General features: G+C 48.5%; 1 protein-coding gene across 9 annotated transcripts in view; it reads right to left on the reverse strand.

The window, feature by feature from the left end:
• Positions 1-2,280: 2,280 nt before the first annotated feature.
• The window catches only part of LOC144169872 (arylamine N-acetyltransferase-like), a 34,287-nt gene continuing 19,800 nt past the window's right edge, over positions 2,281-16,767 (reverse strand). For 3 of the 9 annotated variants that reach the window (XM_077699276.1, XM_077699279.1, XM_077699280.1), the window contains 2 exons: positions 15,249-15,386; positions 2,282-3,418 (listed from right to left, as the gene is read on the reverse strand). In XM_077699276.1, coding sequence (XP_077555402.1) covers positions 2,415-3,350 — 936 coding nt within the window. In that variant the 5' untranslated portion in view covers positions 3,351-3,418; positions 15,249-15,386 and the 3' untranslated portion in view covers positions 2,282-2,414. Of the gene's footprint in view, positions 3,419-15,248; positions 15,405-16,767 lie in introns of all 9 variants that reach the window. The other 6 variants (XM_077699277.1, XM_077699278.1, XM_077699272.1 and 3 more) reach the window with 3 other exon arrangements.

Here is a 16,767-nt window from a genome sequence, read left to right on the forward strand (position 1 = left end):
GAGTAAAAAGATCAAAAGGTCGAATATTGGATCTTTTGACTCGTGGGATCTTTTTACTCACTGTGGACCCTTTGACCCATTGGATCTTTTGACTCGCTGGATCTTTTGACTCGTATTGGACCTTTTGACGCGACTAAGGCGGGTCAAAAAGTCCAACGAGTTAAGAGGTCCAATATTAGTCATTCTGACTTTTATCTTTTGATGCGGCTAATGCCAGTCAAGGGATCTAGTCTCTGTATGTGCCTCACTTTGTGCACTTTTGTCTGCTAAGGGTCAAGACTATAGTTGCGTTACCTCTTCGTTTTCCCTACAAGGAGCGTGTCCATTTCTTCTAGCACCAATTTCCGAGCCATATGCTAGTTTTTGTTTCTTTTCAAGTATATGCATGTTGCTCTCATACAAAAATACTTTAGCGCCACGGGCATTGGAAATTATCTCAATGGTTAGCGCACATTAACAATGCCGTTTACCGGCTCCGGTCTTTTCAGTATAAGGCATTTCGATTTCGGGGCCTTTCGGTACACGGAGCTTTCGGCACAAAAACTAATTCAAGCGCACGTTTTAAACAGCAAGATATGTGCGTCGTGGCTGTTGCAAGCACAAAAATCGTACTTATTTAATACACGAGTTCTTGCTCGTAATCCTGCATTATTTTAACGCAGTGAAAAGGTTATGTGGTGTGGTCTTTACCAAATGAAGCACTCTTTATCTGTAGAATAGTCGCCGGAATAACTGTAGCTTTCAGATAATATTATTGTTGCATATATCATTTTCTTTCTAGCGACTTATTATTCCCATATCTTTGTTTAAAAATCAGTGATGGCAACAATTTTTTCCAATTTTGACTATCTGTGATAACAGCTGCGTAATTGATCGCATTCGCTAGGGGATAGGAGCGACTCGCTTTCTAACTCAATAACAAAGAACTTGTCATTTTCTCGCATTTTGCATCCATGTGCTCTTCAGTTTGCTGATAACGCAACATACATAATACCTTATTACCGGTGCGTTACCAAGGGCACCTTCTACCCCGCCGGACGTTTCCGTCCCGACGCGACCCCCATTTCCAGGAAATCGGTGTATTTAGTGTGCCGGTGATTTGAAATACCCAAAGGCATTTTTAATGCTTTCTGGAACACATAGATTTAATTTGCTAAAAGGAGAGCTCATCTCTCATTTTCGGCGTTTTTCCTCAAAGCATACTGGTCATAATTTGGCCGTGGCTTTGATCTTATCCGAGACCACTGTCATAATCAGCTCCCCACCGCCTGAACCTCTTTAGCTGCACAAAAGGGAAAAATCACTTATGGTGTTGTTAATAACGTTCAAATTAGCCACGGCTTAATTCAGAGCGCCAAGTGCATAGCTTCTACATTTATAAGTGAAACTTCGGGTACGGGAGCCAAAACAGCTCTATAAATACAATAAAATGACGTAGTCCATAAATTGCACATCCTAGCCATGGCTTTGAAGGTTCTTATAATTCGTTGGACCTTCTGACGCGGTTTCGGAATTATTGGACCGTTTGACTTGTTGGATCTCCTGACTCGTTGGATCTTTTGACTCGCTTCGGATCTTTCGACTCTTTGGACCTTTTGACCCGATCTTTTGACTCGGCTGCCACATGATTATTGGATCTTTTGACTCTTTGAACCCTTCAGCTCTTTGGATCTCTTGACGACCATAAGCGGGTGTGGGGGTGGGGGAGTTCTCCAAGCCAGGCGGTAGGCCCTCGTGATGTCATTGTAGTCCGTCATGCGGTCCTTGGCTCCGAACCACGTCGGACGGTCGGTTGCCGGGGCGCGGTTTGTTAGCGCTAGCGCCGCCGCGTGCGCCGTCCCGTTGTGGTTGCGGTTGTCGTTGCGTTCCGACGCGTCGCCCGCGTGCGCCGGTAACCACTTATTGACACTTTTTTGTCTAGCAGTTTGGCCGCACGCAATACGCGCTCGGCCTCACTGCAGATTTGGCCTTTGGCGAAGTTTCGCACCGCCTATCTCGAGTCACTCAGCACCGTGTGGCAGTCTGTGTCGGCGATGGCCACCCCCTCCGCTTGTTCCGCTCCGGCGCTTGTCACGCTCGCTGCCGTCCTCGTGGCGCCGGTCGACGCCTCGCACGAGAACCGCGAAGGAGGGGGCAAATTTTTAGCAGCATGGTCAAACTAAATAAACGTCTGAAATTCCACGGGCGGCGGCAGGTGCCCCTCCTTGCCCTCATCCCCACTCCCTCCCGACGCCCATGAAAACAACGACAGTAGCACTCAGTTCGAAACGACATTTATTCCTTTTCGCTTGAAGAGTAGCAGGTATATAGAATACAAAGCTATTCAGCGCTATCAACGCGACTATCTTTAACTAACGCGCTTTGGTTCTACAGCGAGAACATTTAGCGCTCGAGTTAGCGGGAAGTAGACTCATTTAACCTTGTGCCTCCGCTCGTATCACCTCCTCGAGACGAGACCGCAGAGGCTCGACTTCCGTGCCGTGGTCCAGAGCAAGCCCGAATTCCTTCTCAAGAAACTCTACGACCTCGACGGCGCTGCCGATGGTCCGGCTCTCTTCGGCTTCGCCGCTGGGCCACCTCCGAATCATGCAGTTGTTCCGAAGCGTGACCCAGAAGTTCCCGGCCCACCGTCCGGCAATGAGGCCACGGCGAAACACAGAGTCCGGGTGCGTGCCGCCGTACCAGTTGAGCGGAACGAGGTCAACGATTTCCACCGGGTGCCGGTCGACGTCGTACAGGCAGCGCCAGCGTCCCTCCGTAGCACGGGGTCGACGGTCCAGGAGAGCGAGTTCCATAGCTCCCGACGGCGAGTCCAAAAGCCGCACACGGTAAGGCGCCGTTTCCTGGAAGTCTTCGCTCACGGGAATGGCCCTGAACGGATTCGCCACGGAGCCGAAGCCGACGTCGACGAAGTACTGCCGTCCCTCTCCCGGCTCGCCTAGCTCAACGCAAATCAGGACGTGAGTCACGGGCAGTGGTATCTTGTCGTCGGTCGGGAAGCGCCAGCGAACGCGCGCCGGGCGCAGCTGGACACGGTATCCGAGTGCGGTCAGCAGCCGGGCGAAGAGCGTGTTGAGTTCGAAGCAGTATCCGCCCCTGTCCAGTTCCACGACCTTGCGGAAGATGTCTTCCGTGTCCAGGGACGGGGATCGCCCCAGGAAGGCGTCGACTCCGTGGAACATGATTCGCTTCACATGCGCGGCGATCAATCGGTTCAGGGTGGCCAGATCTGGCGTGGTTGGCTCGGCCACTGCCAAACGGACGAGGAAGGCCCGAGTCTGGGCCGTCGTGAGCGGTTCCATTGCGGTGACCGTGAATTCGCCGGCTCTATCAGGCGAGTGGGATCCCATGATGCTGTGTATTCCCCGGATCCGGAAGTTTCGGCTGCTGGCGATACCGAACCGATTCGATTCCGTCCCTGCGAAGCAAAATAAACAAATAAATACCTCGTAAAGAACCACGACCTCAATTTAAATACACGGAAAATTAACGAAAACATGCAACAAACACCATGAACGTTCAAGTTCGTTGCTCATTTTCCAAAATAACCAGTGGCTCCCGTTTCTGGTATTTATTCCGTCCATTTTTTGAAGTTTGTGTTGGAGTATGTAGAAATTAGAACTATGTTGCCAGCTTGTCGTATGTTACATATTTTATGTCAACGTTCCATGAAGACAAATTTATATTTGCGTCTTACACACCGAACCTACACGTGGGCTTTGAGGCGCGCCGCAGGGGCTACAGATCTATTTAGACCAGCTGGGTATATTTAATGTACGTCGCAATCTCGAACGCACGGGTGTCTTTGTCCTTTGCCTCAATGAAGAACACAGGCGCAGCAGGCAAGAGTTAAGCCTGAGTCTTGGTGCCCAGCAGCACAACTTAGACATGGAGCCACCGCGGTGGCACTAGGCAAAGTATGGAAACAGAGAATTCCGGACAGTAGCGCAGAGGAAAACCTGTTGTTATTCACTAAAGATTTAAAGACTGATACGTAGTGGACACTACTGTGTTCTTTAGTAGCATGATGAACGTAGCGCTACTAAGCTGCAACTAAGCAGCTTAGATGGAAATGACTCTGAAGGCTGCACCAAAACGCCAAAACACCACACACGCAGGGCCAGATTAACAGTGCCGAGGGTCCGGTTTAACCAATTTAGCCGTCGTAAAGTAGCGCTTCCACACAAGCAGTGATATTGTGTATATTGTATATGGCGACTGAGGAAAACTAATAATTCAAATTGTTTATTAATGAATTTTTTCATCGTGGGGGGAGCTAAATCTTGTAAAAAACGTGGCGCATATAGAAAACGAGAACGATACCGAACTTTCACAAAAATGCTTTTAATAACACTCTCGAATAACCAATCGTACATATTTTCATTGATGCACTGTCGTTCGCATTTAAACATGTATTACATTTACATTTTTGCAGGCAATATCCAATTTTATAAGAACAGGATACCCATTCATACTGCACAGGCCTGTTCTGCTGTTAAATTGCGGAAACAACTTACTTTTAACAAAAATTGTTTACTTCAACACAGTCTAGAAAATAATTGACTGATTGAAGGGTTTAACGCGCCAACGCAACGCAGGCGATGAGGTGCGCCGTAGTGGATGGCTCCATATTAATTTTGACCACCTGGGGATCTTTAACATGTGCCGAAATCTCGTACAAACGGGCGTTTTTCCTTTTAGCCTCCATCAGAAAAGTGGCCGCCGCGGCCGGGAATCGAACCCGCGACCTCGTGCTCAGCAGCGCAACGCCTTAGCCACTGAGGCACCGCGCAGTCTAGAAAATACGTTTCGCAGAAACGCCTAACATATTTTCTAGAATTCAAACTTGAAATGGGGCGTGGATACGTATTATCATGTTTTCTCGTTTTATGCATCTTTTAAGAAAAAAAAACAAACAAACAAAGGTATGTTGCCTGTACGTGCATTTTCCTGCCTTTTGCTGGGACGGTTTATTGATGAGATCTTAAACATCGACCCTTGAACAAGGCCCAGTCCGGGTATACTCTGTGTCCATGAGCTGGATAAGCCCCGTCACTCTAAGCTATGCATGGTTTTGGGCGAGTGCAATGTTTTTACCTCAGACCGAAGAACTGTGAGCTGACTTCACGATTATGCACACCGTGCAACGAACCGCCTTTTCGAACCATTCATAATTTAAACAGATAATTCCTGTCTCAATCGGCGGAAATCAGTTGAATGCTTAAAGTTTTACGAACCAAATTACGAAGATGGCTATATTTTTTTTTCCAGCCTTCAAAGGGGGCCCTAAGGCCGCGGGTACCGCGGGTGGGGTGGTTAATTTGAACCCTTCGAACCGTGGATAATCCGCCCCTGCGCACACGCAATCGTCATCCGTCGGGAGCCTGCCTGGTACGTGGCGCCACACGTCGTCATGCTCTCGAACATTCGCACGTAGTCCCGGAAAGTTCCGCCATGCGGCCGTACCCATCCGCAACCGCCGCAACCTCAGAACGAAACCGGAACAAAAACATGGAATCAACAGACATCTACCACATTTACGGTAGAACGCAGATCGTTTAGGATTTTTTTCGGGTACCTTGCGATGGATGCACGTTCCTGCATATGGCGAAAGTAGTGACTGGATTGTGCTAGTTACAAGAGTGACTTACAGTGCTGTACTAATTCTAGTGGATCAGTCGATGAATTGCGAATAGAGGCGCCACAAAGCGCATGTGCACACGGCTAATGACAACATAGAGGAATGAATGACAAGTTCGGCGTGCATAATTAGCTGCATGCGATGAGCGCAGCTCATGAGGACGTACCGACGGAAGGCTTGACGGAACCCTTATCGCACCCGCTCGTGCCTGGGGTGGTTTCTATGACGACCCTTGCTTACAGGCGGCGAACGGATATCGGGGTGTGGTACATCATCTCGTAGGTCGTGTTCGTGGCGCAGACTGCAGTCTGCTGCGGTAGTTACTCGTGAATTAATGCAACAAGACGCGTATGATTCTGCGTATTTTAGTGCTCGTTAGTGCTACGTCACGACTGTTTTATGGTTACTGCAACGCAAGCCCGGTTTTCTCAAAATGCATCCAGGGGAGAAAAAAAGACACGTTCAATTGCTTCTGCGAAAAAAAAAAAGATAAGTAATATTAGCGCTAGTTTTCTTTTTTTTTTTTTTAGAAACGACTGCCACACGAGCAATTCTTGACGTTGCTGTGTACGGGTGTGTCACAAAAGGGTGCGTTGCATTTTTTTATAAATTGGAAAGCCTGCGCGCCGCAACATAACGTGGTAGAGACAAGTAAGGTAAAATGTAGTACAATCGCAACAACAACAAAAAAAAAAAAGAAGAGTAGCACAGGTATCCGATTACGTGCACGGCAAAACCGCCCAGTGCTATTTGCGGCCGTTGCGTCAATATCGAGAGTGGTACCTCTCCTCTTTGTAGCACCACTGTCACCTCTCGGTATTGGAGCAGCGGTCAAATTGCAGCGCCCCGCCCATTCCACGTTCGCAGTGCGAGGGCCGCCGACTGAAAGCACCTCCTTTCAAGGACTGCATTCTGAAAGCGAATCTTATGTAGAACTTTTAGCCCGAGCAAGACGGCCAAGGCGACTACGAAAAACGACTGCAATTGCCACCTACTGTATACAGTAACGTACACTCATTGGAATCTGAACGACAATATTTAGACGACTATCGGCTGGGGTCAGAGGGAAGCCAAAATTCCAAATATCTGTCAGCTACGTCGTGGCTCAAATGAAGATCGAATAGGAGAAACTAGGTATTGAGAATTTAAAAGGTTTAATAACTGAGAAAACAGAGATTACAGAGGATCAGGACAGAGGAGCACGGGGAGAAAACGTCTGACGAGGTGCACAGGCGTGGGGCGACTCTCTCAGCAAAGTGCACGTACACGTGAGAGAGTGGAAACCCGAACATAAACACCCGCGTTGCGTCTGGCGTCGCCTGGTGTTCTCGGGCATAAACACACCCGAGCCAGGAGCGCGTTCGTTCTCTGGAGGAGCGCGGGGCTTCTCGGCGCGGCCGTGGCCGTAAATTGCGGTTTTTCTGCGCGTCTTCGGGCGGCAGCTTGGGTGGTGTCGAGTGGCTGAATGCTTCGTTGTCGACCGTTTTCGTTTCTGGGCGGAGAGAAGTCTTCAAATTGTCGGAGCTAGCTGACAGCACGCAGTCCTACTTCTGTGACATTCAAGGACACATCTTTCAAAACTCTGACTACGAGATTAACCTAGAATGGTTTCCCGCAAGCAATTGTCTGTGGCGATGCTCCGCGCCAGCTAAGGCGTTGCACTGGAGCAGCTGCCACGGTGGCGAACGATGTTAGCAGCTCTCGAAAAACTCCGCCTGGTTTCCGCATTCCGAACGCCACATCCAGTCGTTCTAATTTCTCGCCCATTCAGGTCAGTCTCGAGTTTTCATTGAAAGGAAGTGCTCGTTTTGGGTGCACTGCTGATGGAAAGAAAAGAAATTACTTTTGAATGCCGCCTACAACTCCACAGGAGCGTGAAAGGGGCATATCGGCGGCTACAGCCACGATGATAACGAGTAGTAGTAGTGGTAGTAGTAGAAAACCTTATTATAAAGTCAGGCTATCTAGCTCTCAGAGGGTGGTGCCCTTAGTCCAGGGCCCCATTTGCTGCTGCGATCCGTCTTGCCCGGTCGATCAGCCCGAGCTGGTCGTCCAAGGCTGAGCTGGAAAGAACGGCTTCCCATCCGGAGGGTGAGGGGCTGGATGATAACGAGAACCCACTACTTCCTCGTTGCGCCTCCCGAGCCGCGATTGCCACCGCCGGTGCAACGATAGCGCAATCGGCGCACTGCCTCGCAAGAGCGGTCGGGCATTCTTCGGTCTCCGTTTCGTTTCGCAACATCTAACAACACGAAATGGTCACCGGCGTGAAGCCGTATATAAGGCCTTAGCATGAACGCCTAAAGGCACTTACCCTTTTATAGCGGTAATGCATTGTTCTCTTGTTTGAAAAAAAAAAAAAAAACCAATAAAATCCGGCAGTTAAACAATGCATATTAGACTGTTAAAGCTTCTGGCTAGGCTAAGATTACGTCATCAATACGACGACACAACGAAACAAAACGACCCGCGATTGCTGTCACGCGGAAAGGTAACCGGTTACCGCCGTAAAGGGAAACAGTAAAGAAAAGTCATGCAACTGCTGCGCTAAAGCCTCGCAGCTTCCGCGCAAACATTTGGCCCAACATAGATTCGGGATCCGCTGGGTTTATTGCCGATTCCCTGCTTTAAGAGCATTACAAATGCACGCCAGCCGAATACAGTTAAAACCCCCTCTAACGAAGTCACAGGGAACATCGAATTACTTTTTTAAATCGAGAACTTCGTATAATCGGGACTGTCATTTTACGAGCAACTGATTTCAAAAATTCTATGTCTGAAGGGAAGCGCATACCAGCAGCTACCATGACATCGTAATTGCGGTGGCCGCGGCGGTGGCCGCGGCGGTGGCCGCGGCGCTTCCCTGTCAATAATTTAGCTATGTGCTAAAAGCCCGAGGATAAAATAAGCCAGCCGGGGCTCGCACTGCAGTGGTCACACCCCAGCAGACGCGCGAAACAGAGCGATTTTGTTGCACCGTTTCCCTGCTGAGGGGAACGTTCTTGGCTCTCGTATAATCCGTGAACCACCGTGAATCCGTGAAGACAGTTAAGCTTATTTTTCTTCAACGCAATCCCAGGCGAATGGGCATGGATGATCGTGTCCTTTCCCTTTAAGATTGTAGAAAGCGTGCTGGCCGGGATACAGCGGTGGTTTGCGGCCACGCGGTACTGGTGAGTTAATCTCGTAGAGTTGCGTAAAACGAAACTGGTTGTCTCGTTTTTTTTTTTCTCTCTCTGACGTTTCGCAATAATCCTCGTGTCGTTCTGACTAAACACATTTGAAATTGCTCCTTTTTAAAATGTGCCTCTTTTTCGAAATACTTCGTTAAATCGGGAATGGAGCTGAATATACTTTGTTAGTTCCCGTACATAAAAGCATTGATTTCTATAGGCACCGGTGGGGGAATTTCTTCGCTCAATAGGGAAATTCGTAAGATCGGGTTTAGTTAGATTGAGTTTTGACGGAAAATATAAGTCGTCGTAAAAATAAGCTCCCTGCGCGTTGATTGAAGTCTGCGACCCGCACCTGTTCTGTTACACCGAAACGCAAAGAGAAACACTGAAAAGAAAAGGGGGCGAAGGAACAACCCCGAAGTGCGTCGCAGTTATCCCCCCCCCCCATCTCTCTCTCTTTTCTTTTTTTGTTTTTTGTTTTTAAAGGAAGTTTGAATAATCGTTCTACACGCCGAGGCCGACCTCGGCTATTGGACATGCCGCAGTGGAAAGATAGCGATTTTGTTTTTGTGCCTAGAGATACTTATTGAGCGCCCAAATCTCATTCATTTTTTTCCTTCGTCTATTTGTGTTCTACTGTGACAGTTTATGAACGTACCTGCCAACTGGCCTAACTATTTCCTGATTCCTAACTATTTCTTAACTATTTCCTAACTATTTCCTAACTATTTCCTAACTAGTTCCTAACTATTGGGCTGGCGACACGTTCTCAACTGCACAACGGTCGACGGTCGCTATAAACGAACAGGTTTTCATACGTTCCGTGGAACTTTCTTTCATCTGTGCGTTTGAGATATCAAAAACTTAATTGAGAAGAACTGAATAGTTATTTCAATGCGCAAAGAGCCCAGACTCCAAATCAGGCGCATGGGGATTATGTCGCTCATCGTGGGTGACGCTGTGTCCCCTCAGCGCATTTTAGCGTCCCTGGCCCTGTTGGCGCCGACCCCTTCCTTGAAGCGAACGGCGGGATCGGGGTCGGAGGGCTTGATACGTGCGTCCACCTCCACCTGCTATGCGCTTTGAACTCAAAACGCAGGTGGTGGCCAGAAGACAAAATGTGTCGCATACACGGGCCCTCTCGACACGATCGCTTCTGTCGTTCTTTATCATTTACTGCCCAGACCCCGCTTGAGCTTGTGAGGGTCGCTGTCCTCCTTACTGTATTAGTGGGCTTCAGCTTTCCAATACCGGTTTCCACCGCTCAACTTGGATTCCTCATTTTCTTTACATAATATATTCGATCCCATCGTCCCGACATCAACACCACGACCGATATTGAAATCTCTCCAACAACAGAAGTTTGCTGACATGCAAAACTTCGAAGAAAAGCAAGTACGTTAGCCCCCTGAAAAAAATTCTGAAGAGTATGCCATCGCATTTGCATTAGTGCTCATGCATTTATTAAATTCCCTGCAGATTATTCACAGTACATCATAAAATTTTACACAAGTTTCGATTTTCACAGGGAAGTGGCCGGCAGCAAGGCTGGCAGTTACGCAACTTCACTCCAAAACAACGTTCTCAGTTGAATTATGGAAGCTAGACAAATGTTTTCAGTAAATACGGGAGATCTTGAAATACACTTGCCGCCTTCCAGACATACCCACAAGTAGAAGTGGAGCGCGTGCAGAGGGCAAAATGGCCAGCAACAGCACAAGACGGCTGAGAGTATATACTGTCGCAACACAGAATGTCCACTCCGAGAAACTACAGGTTTTCCCGCTCAATTTAACCCAACTTCCATACAATTAAATCCAGACGCCAGCAAATTTCAGTTCAATTCAGTTCAGTTCAATTCAATTCAAATTTAATCCAAGCGCCATCTAATTTAATCCACGTGCCAGCGAATTTAATCCAAGTGCCAACCAATTTAATTCGGTCGCCAACCTAATTAATCCAGCTGAGAGAACGTCGTTCAGGAGTGTTCCGTGCGAAATTAAGCGCAGCTTTGTGGGCTTTGTTGAGCGTGGTGTGGTGAAAACGTGGTGTTTCTTGATCCACGATGTGCAAAATATATTAAGTGCGAATGCACTTCTTAAGCGACCCTGAATCACGCGTCCACCGCCGTCCGTCCATCCGCACCACATGCCCACTTAGGGCGATTGGCCAAGAAGAGTTCCTAATTTCTTTACCACATACCCACTTAGGGCGATTGGCCAAGAAGAATTCTTTCGCATCACCCGTGCATTCCCACTTCCCCATCGACGACTGCTGCTTCGCCAGGAGCGGAAGTCGGGGCGAGTACTGCGGCGTCTACCTCGTCGGTCACGTCTACGCGAACCTCGTGTCGCACGCCGTGTCCACCTCGCCGGTCAGGGACGAGTCGCCGTACAGTGCCGTCTAAACCGACGCATACTCGCGCGACGGAATCGTGGTCGTCACCCTCTACCTCGCGCCAAACATCTCGCGCGACGACGTCGTCGAATACGTGGACGCGGCGATGGAGAGTGTGGCCAGGCGCGTAAAGCCCTCGGACCCGGTCGTGGTTGTTGGGGACACAGAACGTGGACGTGCGAAAGGGCGGCGAGTGGTTGATGGAATACATGCTCGCCAACCACTCCATGACGTGCCTACCGCTAGAGGCTCCCACCACCATCAACGGCAGCTACATCGACCTGGCCTTTGCGAGGAACTGTCTGATACGCGCGGTCTTGCAACAACTCTTGACCGTACATTTCAGTGACCACAAGGCGGTCATAATGACCGTCAACTACAACGACAACACCAACAAGTGCTGAATAAAGAATACTGTCGTTTCACTTTACTTGCGTGTGTGTGTGATCTCCTCGAACATACACTTTAATTCACCAAGATTTCCAGAGAACGACTAACGGGGTGTGTGAATCCCAACTTGATCACGCGGGGGTGTTAAATGCAACTAACGGGCGAATGCCAACACAGTTCAACATAACTCCCCCTCATAGCATCACCCGTGCATTCGCACTTCCCCATGCTCCCCTTCGGGGAAATGCGGGTGATTTTTATGCGCATAGCCTAATGGATATTTACAAACACTCGCAGACCAAGAGAGCGGACTGTTTTGATCCGTTGGCGCCGCGTATTGTGAGCTGATCATCTGCGAAAGCGCCGTCGATAGCTCACGTCAGATATATCGTCTGTTCGTCGTGTAATGCCTCGAGAAGTTCCTTTGATAAAAACACATTACTTAAATGCCTTTTGCATTCTGATTTTCATTCAGTGAATGCTTTTCTGTAGCATTAAGTATTATTTCCAAAATATAATATTGCCTCCTCGAGTCAGAAATATCGCCCGCTCGCGTCAGAGGTATCGTCTACTCGCGTAAAAAGTATCGTCTGCTCGCGTAACAATACGCTGGCAAATCTGCTAGCGTAACCAGAGTTACTGGATATAGGAGTTGCGAAACTCCCCATAGGCCCCATGTATCAAAAAGTGGCACTGAGATTGGTCCACTGCTTTGGATCTTGTTTTACAGTGGCGCCATCTTTTGGTGACAAAATAAACTATACAACTTGCTTCGCCACTCGACGACCTTGGCGAAAAATGCTATTTGAGCGCTTACTTAAATTTCTCATGCCAAAGGAGCCCAATGTGTTGAACTATGCAATTGTTTTATATACATACGGAGCAAAAGTAGTAAACAGAAATGCGACCAAGGGGTCAACCGTCGCTTACGCACTGTCGTCTGCTGCGCGTCCTCTTCGCTCTTCTGGCCACAAAAAAATAAATAAGCCGTTTCGACGGCTTTATGCCACCTGAAACTGATTATTTAGAGCCGCTTGATCGGCTACTGGATTATTTTTGGCATACAATGAGCTGTAGGCCAAACGATAACTCCGAATTTGGTACTTCAGTTCGGACCTATGTTGTGCCGGAGTGCCCGCACAAGCGGTCGAGGCAGATGCGCGGATGCAGAAACAATCACCCCCTCAAAACCGGAGTTAAGATAGCAATGAATAACTTCAGAAAGCACAAAAATAAAGAATTATGCATTTTAAAACAAAATTTAACTTTAAATTGTCAGTTTGAATAAATATTTTGTTTTTTGAATAGTGCATGCGGCCGCCGCAGTGGCGCCACGGTATGCACGATCCAAAGCAGGGGAGGTCCAGGCGCGGGCCGTTTTTTGATGCGGAGTTTCTCAACTGCCTACATCGAAGAGCTCTGAGCGTAACAACACGCGTACAGATGATACTTCTAACGATCTCACAGGCGATCAGCACACGGCGCCAACGGACCAAACAAGACCGCTCTCCTGGTCTGCGCGTGTTATCCATTAAGCTATGCGCATAGCATATTTTGCACACTGTGGATCGAGAAACACCACGTGTTCATCACACCACGCTCCCCAAAGCCTATAAAGCTGCGCTTAATTTCGCACAAACCACTCCCGAACGACCTTATGACCGCTGGATTAATTTGGTTGGCGACGGGATTAAATTGGTTTATCACTTAGATTAAATTAGCTGGCAGGTGGACTAAATTAGATGGGACTTGGATTAAATTAGATGGTGCTTGGATTAAATTTGCTGGTGCCTGGATCAAATTGTATGCTGATTGGATTAAACTGATCGGGAAAACCTGCAGTATGGGACAAGCATAGTTAATATGCATAAAGATGTTGTACACCGAATACGAGGCTGTGAGGCAACTAGAGATGGCAGCAGAAGCGGCAGCACACAGAAGCCAAAATAGTGCAATAAACACGGTATATACGTGTTTTCGAAGGCAGCCTTCGCTGACCTCAAGATGCGTGTTGCCTTGTTTGTCGGGCATTTTTACCCTTTGGGCCCCCGTTCACTATCTGCGATAGCAGTAATTTGTCCTTCCTTGCGTTCTCGGAGAGACGGAAAATAAGGAACAACGAGAGACGAATTGGCAGGTGATTGCCCCTAATGCGCCATGATTGCACCGCGCGGCGGCAATCGCAGCTCAGAAAGCGCTGCAAGGAAGTAGGTTTTACACCGAAGCTGTATATGGCTAGGGTCCCGGGTTTTTCTTCCAGCGAATACGATTTATTCGGCACAACTTATCCGATAAGACGTATACTCCTCGCCACCATCGATGCCTTTTACTGCGAAGCAGTATATGTATAACCCCCCAGTTTTAATTCCGGTGAAGCCGATTTACTCTGCGCCGCTGCGACGCTCCTCCTCGCCACCGCTGACACCTGTTTCACAACTGTTTTTCCCCTAGCCACCATTGATGTCGCTTTCACAAGCTGCGCAATCGGCTGATAGAGCAACGTGCCTGCTTTCATAGAGTTTCATACTAGTATATACTACACTCTTAGCCAAAATGGGAGAAAATGAGACGAACTGCAGCATTTACGCCTCGCGAAGGAGATTTAGTCCCCTAAAGATCAAACGCGCCAAGATTAGGGCCGTGCGCAAAATGAAGGGACCAAACGTTGGACCCCCGACGCGAATGGGACCAACGGAAAGACTAACAGCACCCTTTGCTCCCGCAACGTTGCTGTTACTCCCCCTGGCGGGGGCCCTCCGACTTGTTTCTACTTGTTCGGCGGCCAGCGGGGACGGACGTGCGAAAGGTGAGCTGCGGCGGCGGCGGCTTTTCTCCATTCGCCCTTTTAAATGCAGAACATTTCAGTAAATGTCACCCGCGTTGACGTCCGTAGTCGTAGTCCGCACCGTCGTTGTCCGCACCCCTCCCCCTACACTATATAACAAAAAATACTATCCGGCGCCTGGTTTCGATCCCTCGACCCTGCGGGCGGAACGCAATGTACATGGTGCTCTACCCACTGCGCCACAAAGCCGACACAGAATGGGAGGCTACGAACGCGCCTTATATCCTTGACTCATTCAAACTACGTCAAGAAGCTGTTGATGCGCTCGCATCGCGCTCTCTCGCCGCGGTCGGTTCGCGCTTAAACCACATATGTCGTTCGCGCGCGCTCCGGTTGCTAACATATGTGGCGTGATCGTGACGTCAACATCACGCGTTCGTGTGGTGGTGCGATTTCGGCGCTATAACACTCTCTCGCGAGGGGCATTGCATTGGATTCGATTGGATTGGCTTGGCTTGGATTGGTTTGGATTAAAGTGGATTGTGTTGCGCCATAGCCGCGCCACGTTGCGTCATAGCCGCGGCAGGGGGTTCACGGCACGTTTCACGTTTCACCATCGACTTCATCGACAATGTCTACGCTGGAAGAGAAGAGCGGAAATGCTCTGCATTTGATCGTGCCCCTCGCGAGGGGGATGTTTCTAGTTTTTCGGAGGTGTTATACGCCACCGGGAAAATAATAAAAATAACCGCTCCAAATCCCCGAACAATGTCATTTTTCTGCATGCAGAAATTTTGAGGGGTGTCCAGACACCGCAACACACCGCTGGCTACGCCCATGACACTAGGGTGTAACGTACCTGGAGGTGCAGGAGGCCTGCCTTCGGGGGTGACAGTACCCGGAGCGGTTCCGGCCGGTCTAGGTCCAGCCGGTCGTCCTGCCGGTCTCGGTCCAGCAAGTCTCGGTCCAGCCGGTCTCGGTCCAGCAAGTCTAGGTCCTGGAACGCAAGGCCTCACTGGAAGTGTGCATCATCGTCCCTTTTAGAGTTTGACCGCGCTGAACGGTTTTTTGTTTAAAGACGATAGTCTTTCTTGGGCTACTTAAACCCAGAAATTTTGGTCTGTCTATGTCTGCCTGTCTGTCTGTAACTCGATTCAGCCACCCGGCCAAAGCAAAACAATGCCTGCGCAATAGTCTTATATATTTACCGCTAAATCAACCCGTCTATGTCCGGTGTAATGTTCATACTTATCAACATTGTTGAAGAGGAACAAGACATTACGCAAATATGAGAGACAACAAATCAATACAGAAGTGATATTTGCAGTGTTCCTTTATACAAAAATCAAACATGCTTGACTTTTGCGAAATTAAATACTTCATCAACTGCAGAAAAAGAATTCACTCCGCCGTCGCCTGCTGTCGCCCGCGCCACTATAGCTTCTGGCGCCATTTTAAGAAATCAACCGGCAACAGTTACGCAAGGTTCCACTAGATTGGTTCCACGTTCTGCTTGCAACGCACGTGGAGTAGGGAAACGCGGTTCTATAAACGTGGAAGTAGGGCGCCTCAATTAACGCGCGTCTTCGCCGTACGGCAGCGTTCGCATCGAGACACCCGGTTGGGAACAGTGGAACGCGGGAAATTTAAAATGATTTAAGCAAACCTTTGTCGTCTTTACCTTGGGAGGAGCGCGACGCAAGAGGAGCAACATGAGAGGTGAGCGGGAAAGCGAAGGGAGGCATTCACTTCGCAAAAGCCGATAAAGACTATCGTCTTTTGACGGCATTTGCAACGAAAGGAGCAGATACGCGGCCAATTTTTTTTTTGAAGTTCGTGAGCTTGCATGTTAGCGTCAGAGTGTCAATTATTTTTTTAAACCAACGCCAGTTGATTCGCTTGGCGTTACTGCCGACGACGACCTAATTTTTATTTGTTTCGGTCAATATTTACCTAACTTTTTACTTAACCCTTTACCTAACTTTTTACTTAACCCTAAAATAGTAAAAACGCATTTTTTCTTCAAACGAGCGGCCCAACCGCATAAATAACCACCTCAGAAGAAGCAGCGTACAAAAAGGAAGCTAACCGCTAACTTTTTTTCTTTTGAAATTGCAGTTTTAATAAATTTGTAGCCAGAAATGTCAAAAACGTGGTTAACACGTGGTCGAGACTCTTGAAGGGCTTTCACTTTTTAGGCGAACATACGAACACTAAAATAACAATATGGCGCTGTTAGGATACAAGAATTACTCTCAAAAATATTAAATTTTAAATGAAAACGTGATATTTTAAGTAGAAAAATTACAAAACGTCTGGCAAAACGCCCGATCTGCAATAACGCGATACACTGAGGCTGAGTAGGGCAAAAATAGTTG

This window comes from Haemaphysalis longicornis, unplaced genomic scaffold (assembly GCF_048455015.1).
Source record: "Haemaphysalis longicornis isolate Haplotype H1 unplaced genomic scaffold, Haemaphysalis longicornis Haplotype H1 scaffold_2, whole genome shotgun sequence".
NCBI classification, from domain to species: Eukaryota; Metazoa; Arthropoda; class Arachnida; order Ixodida; family Ixodidae; genus Haemaphysalis; species Haemaphysalis longicornis.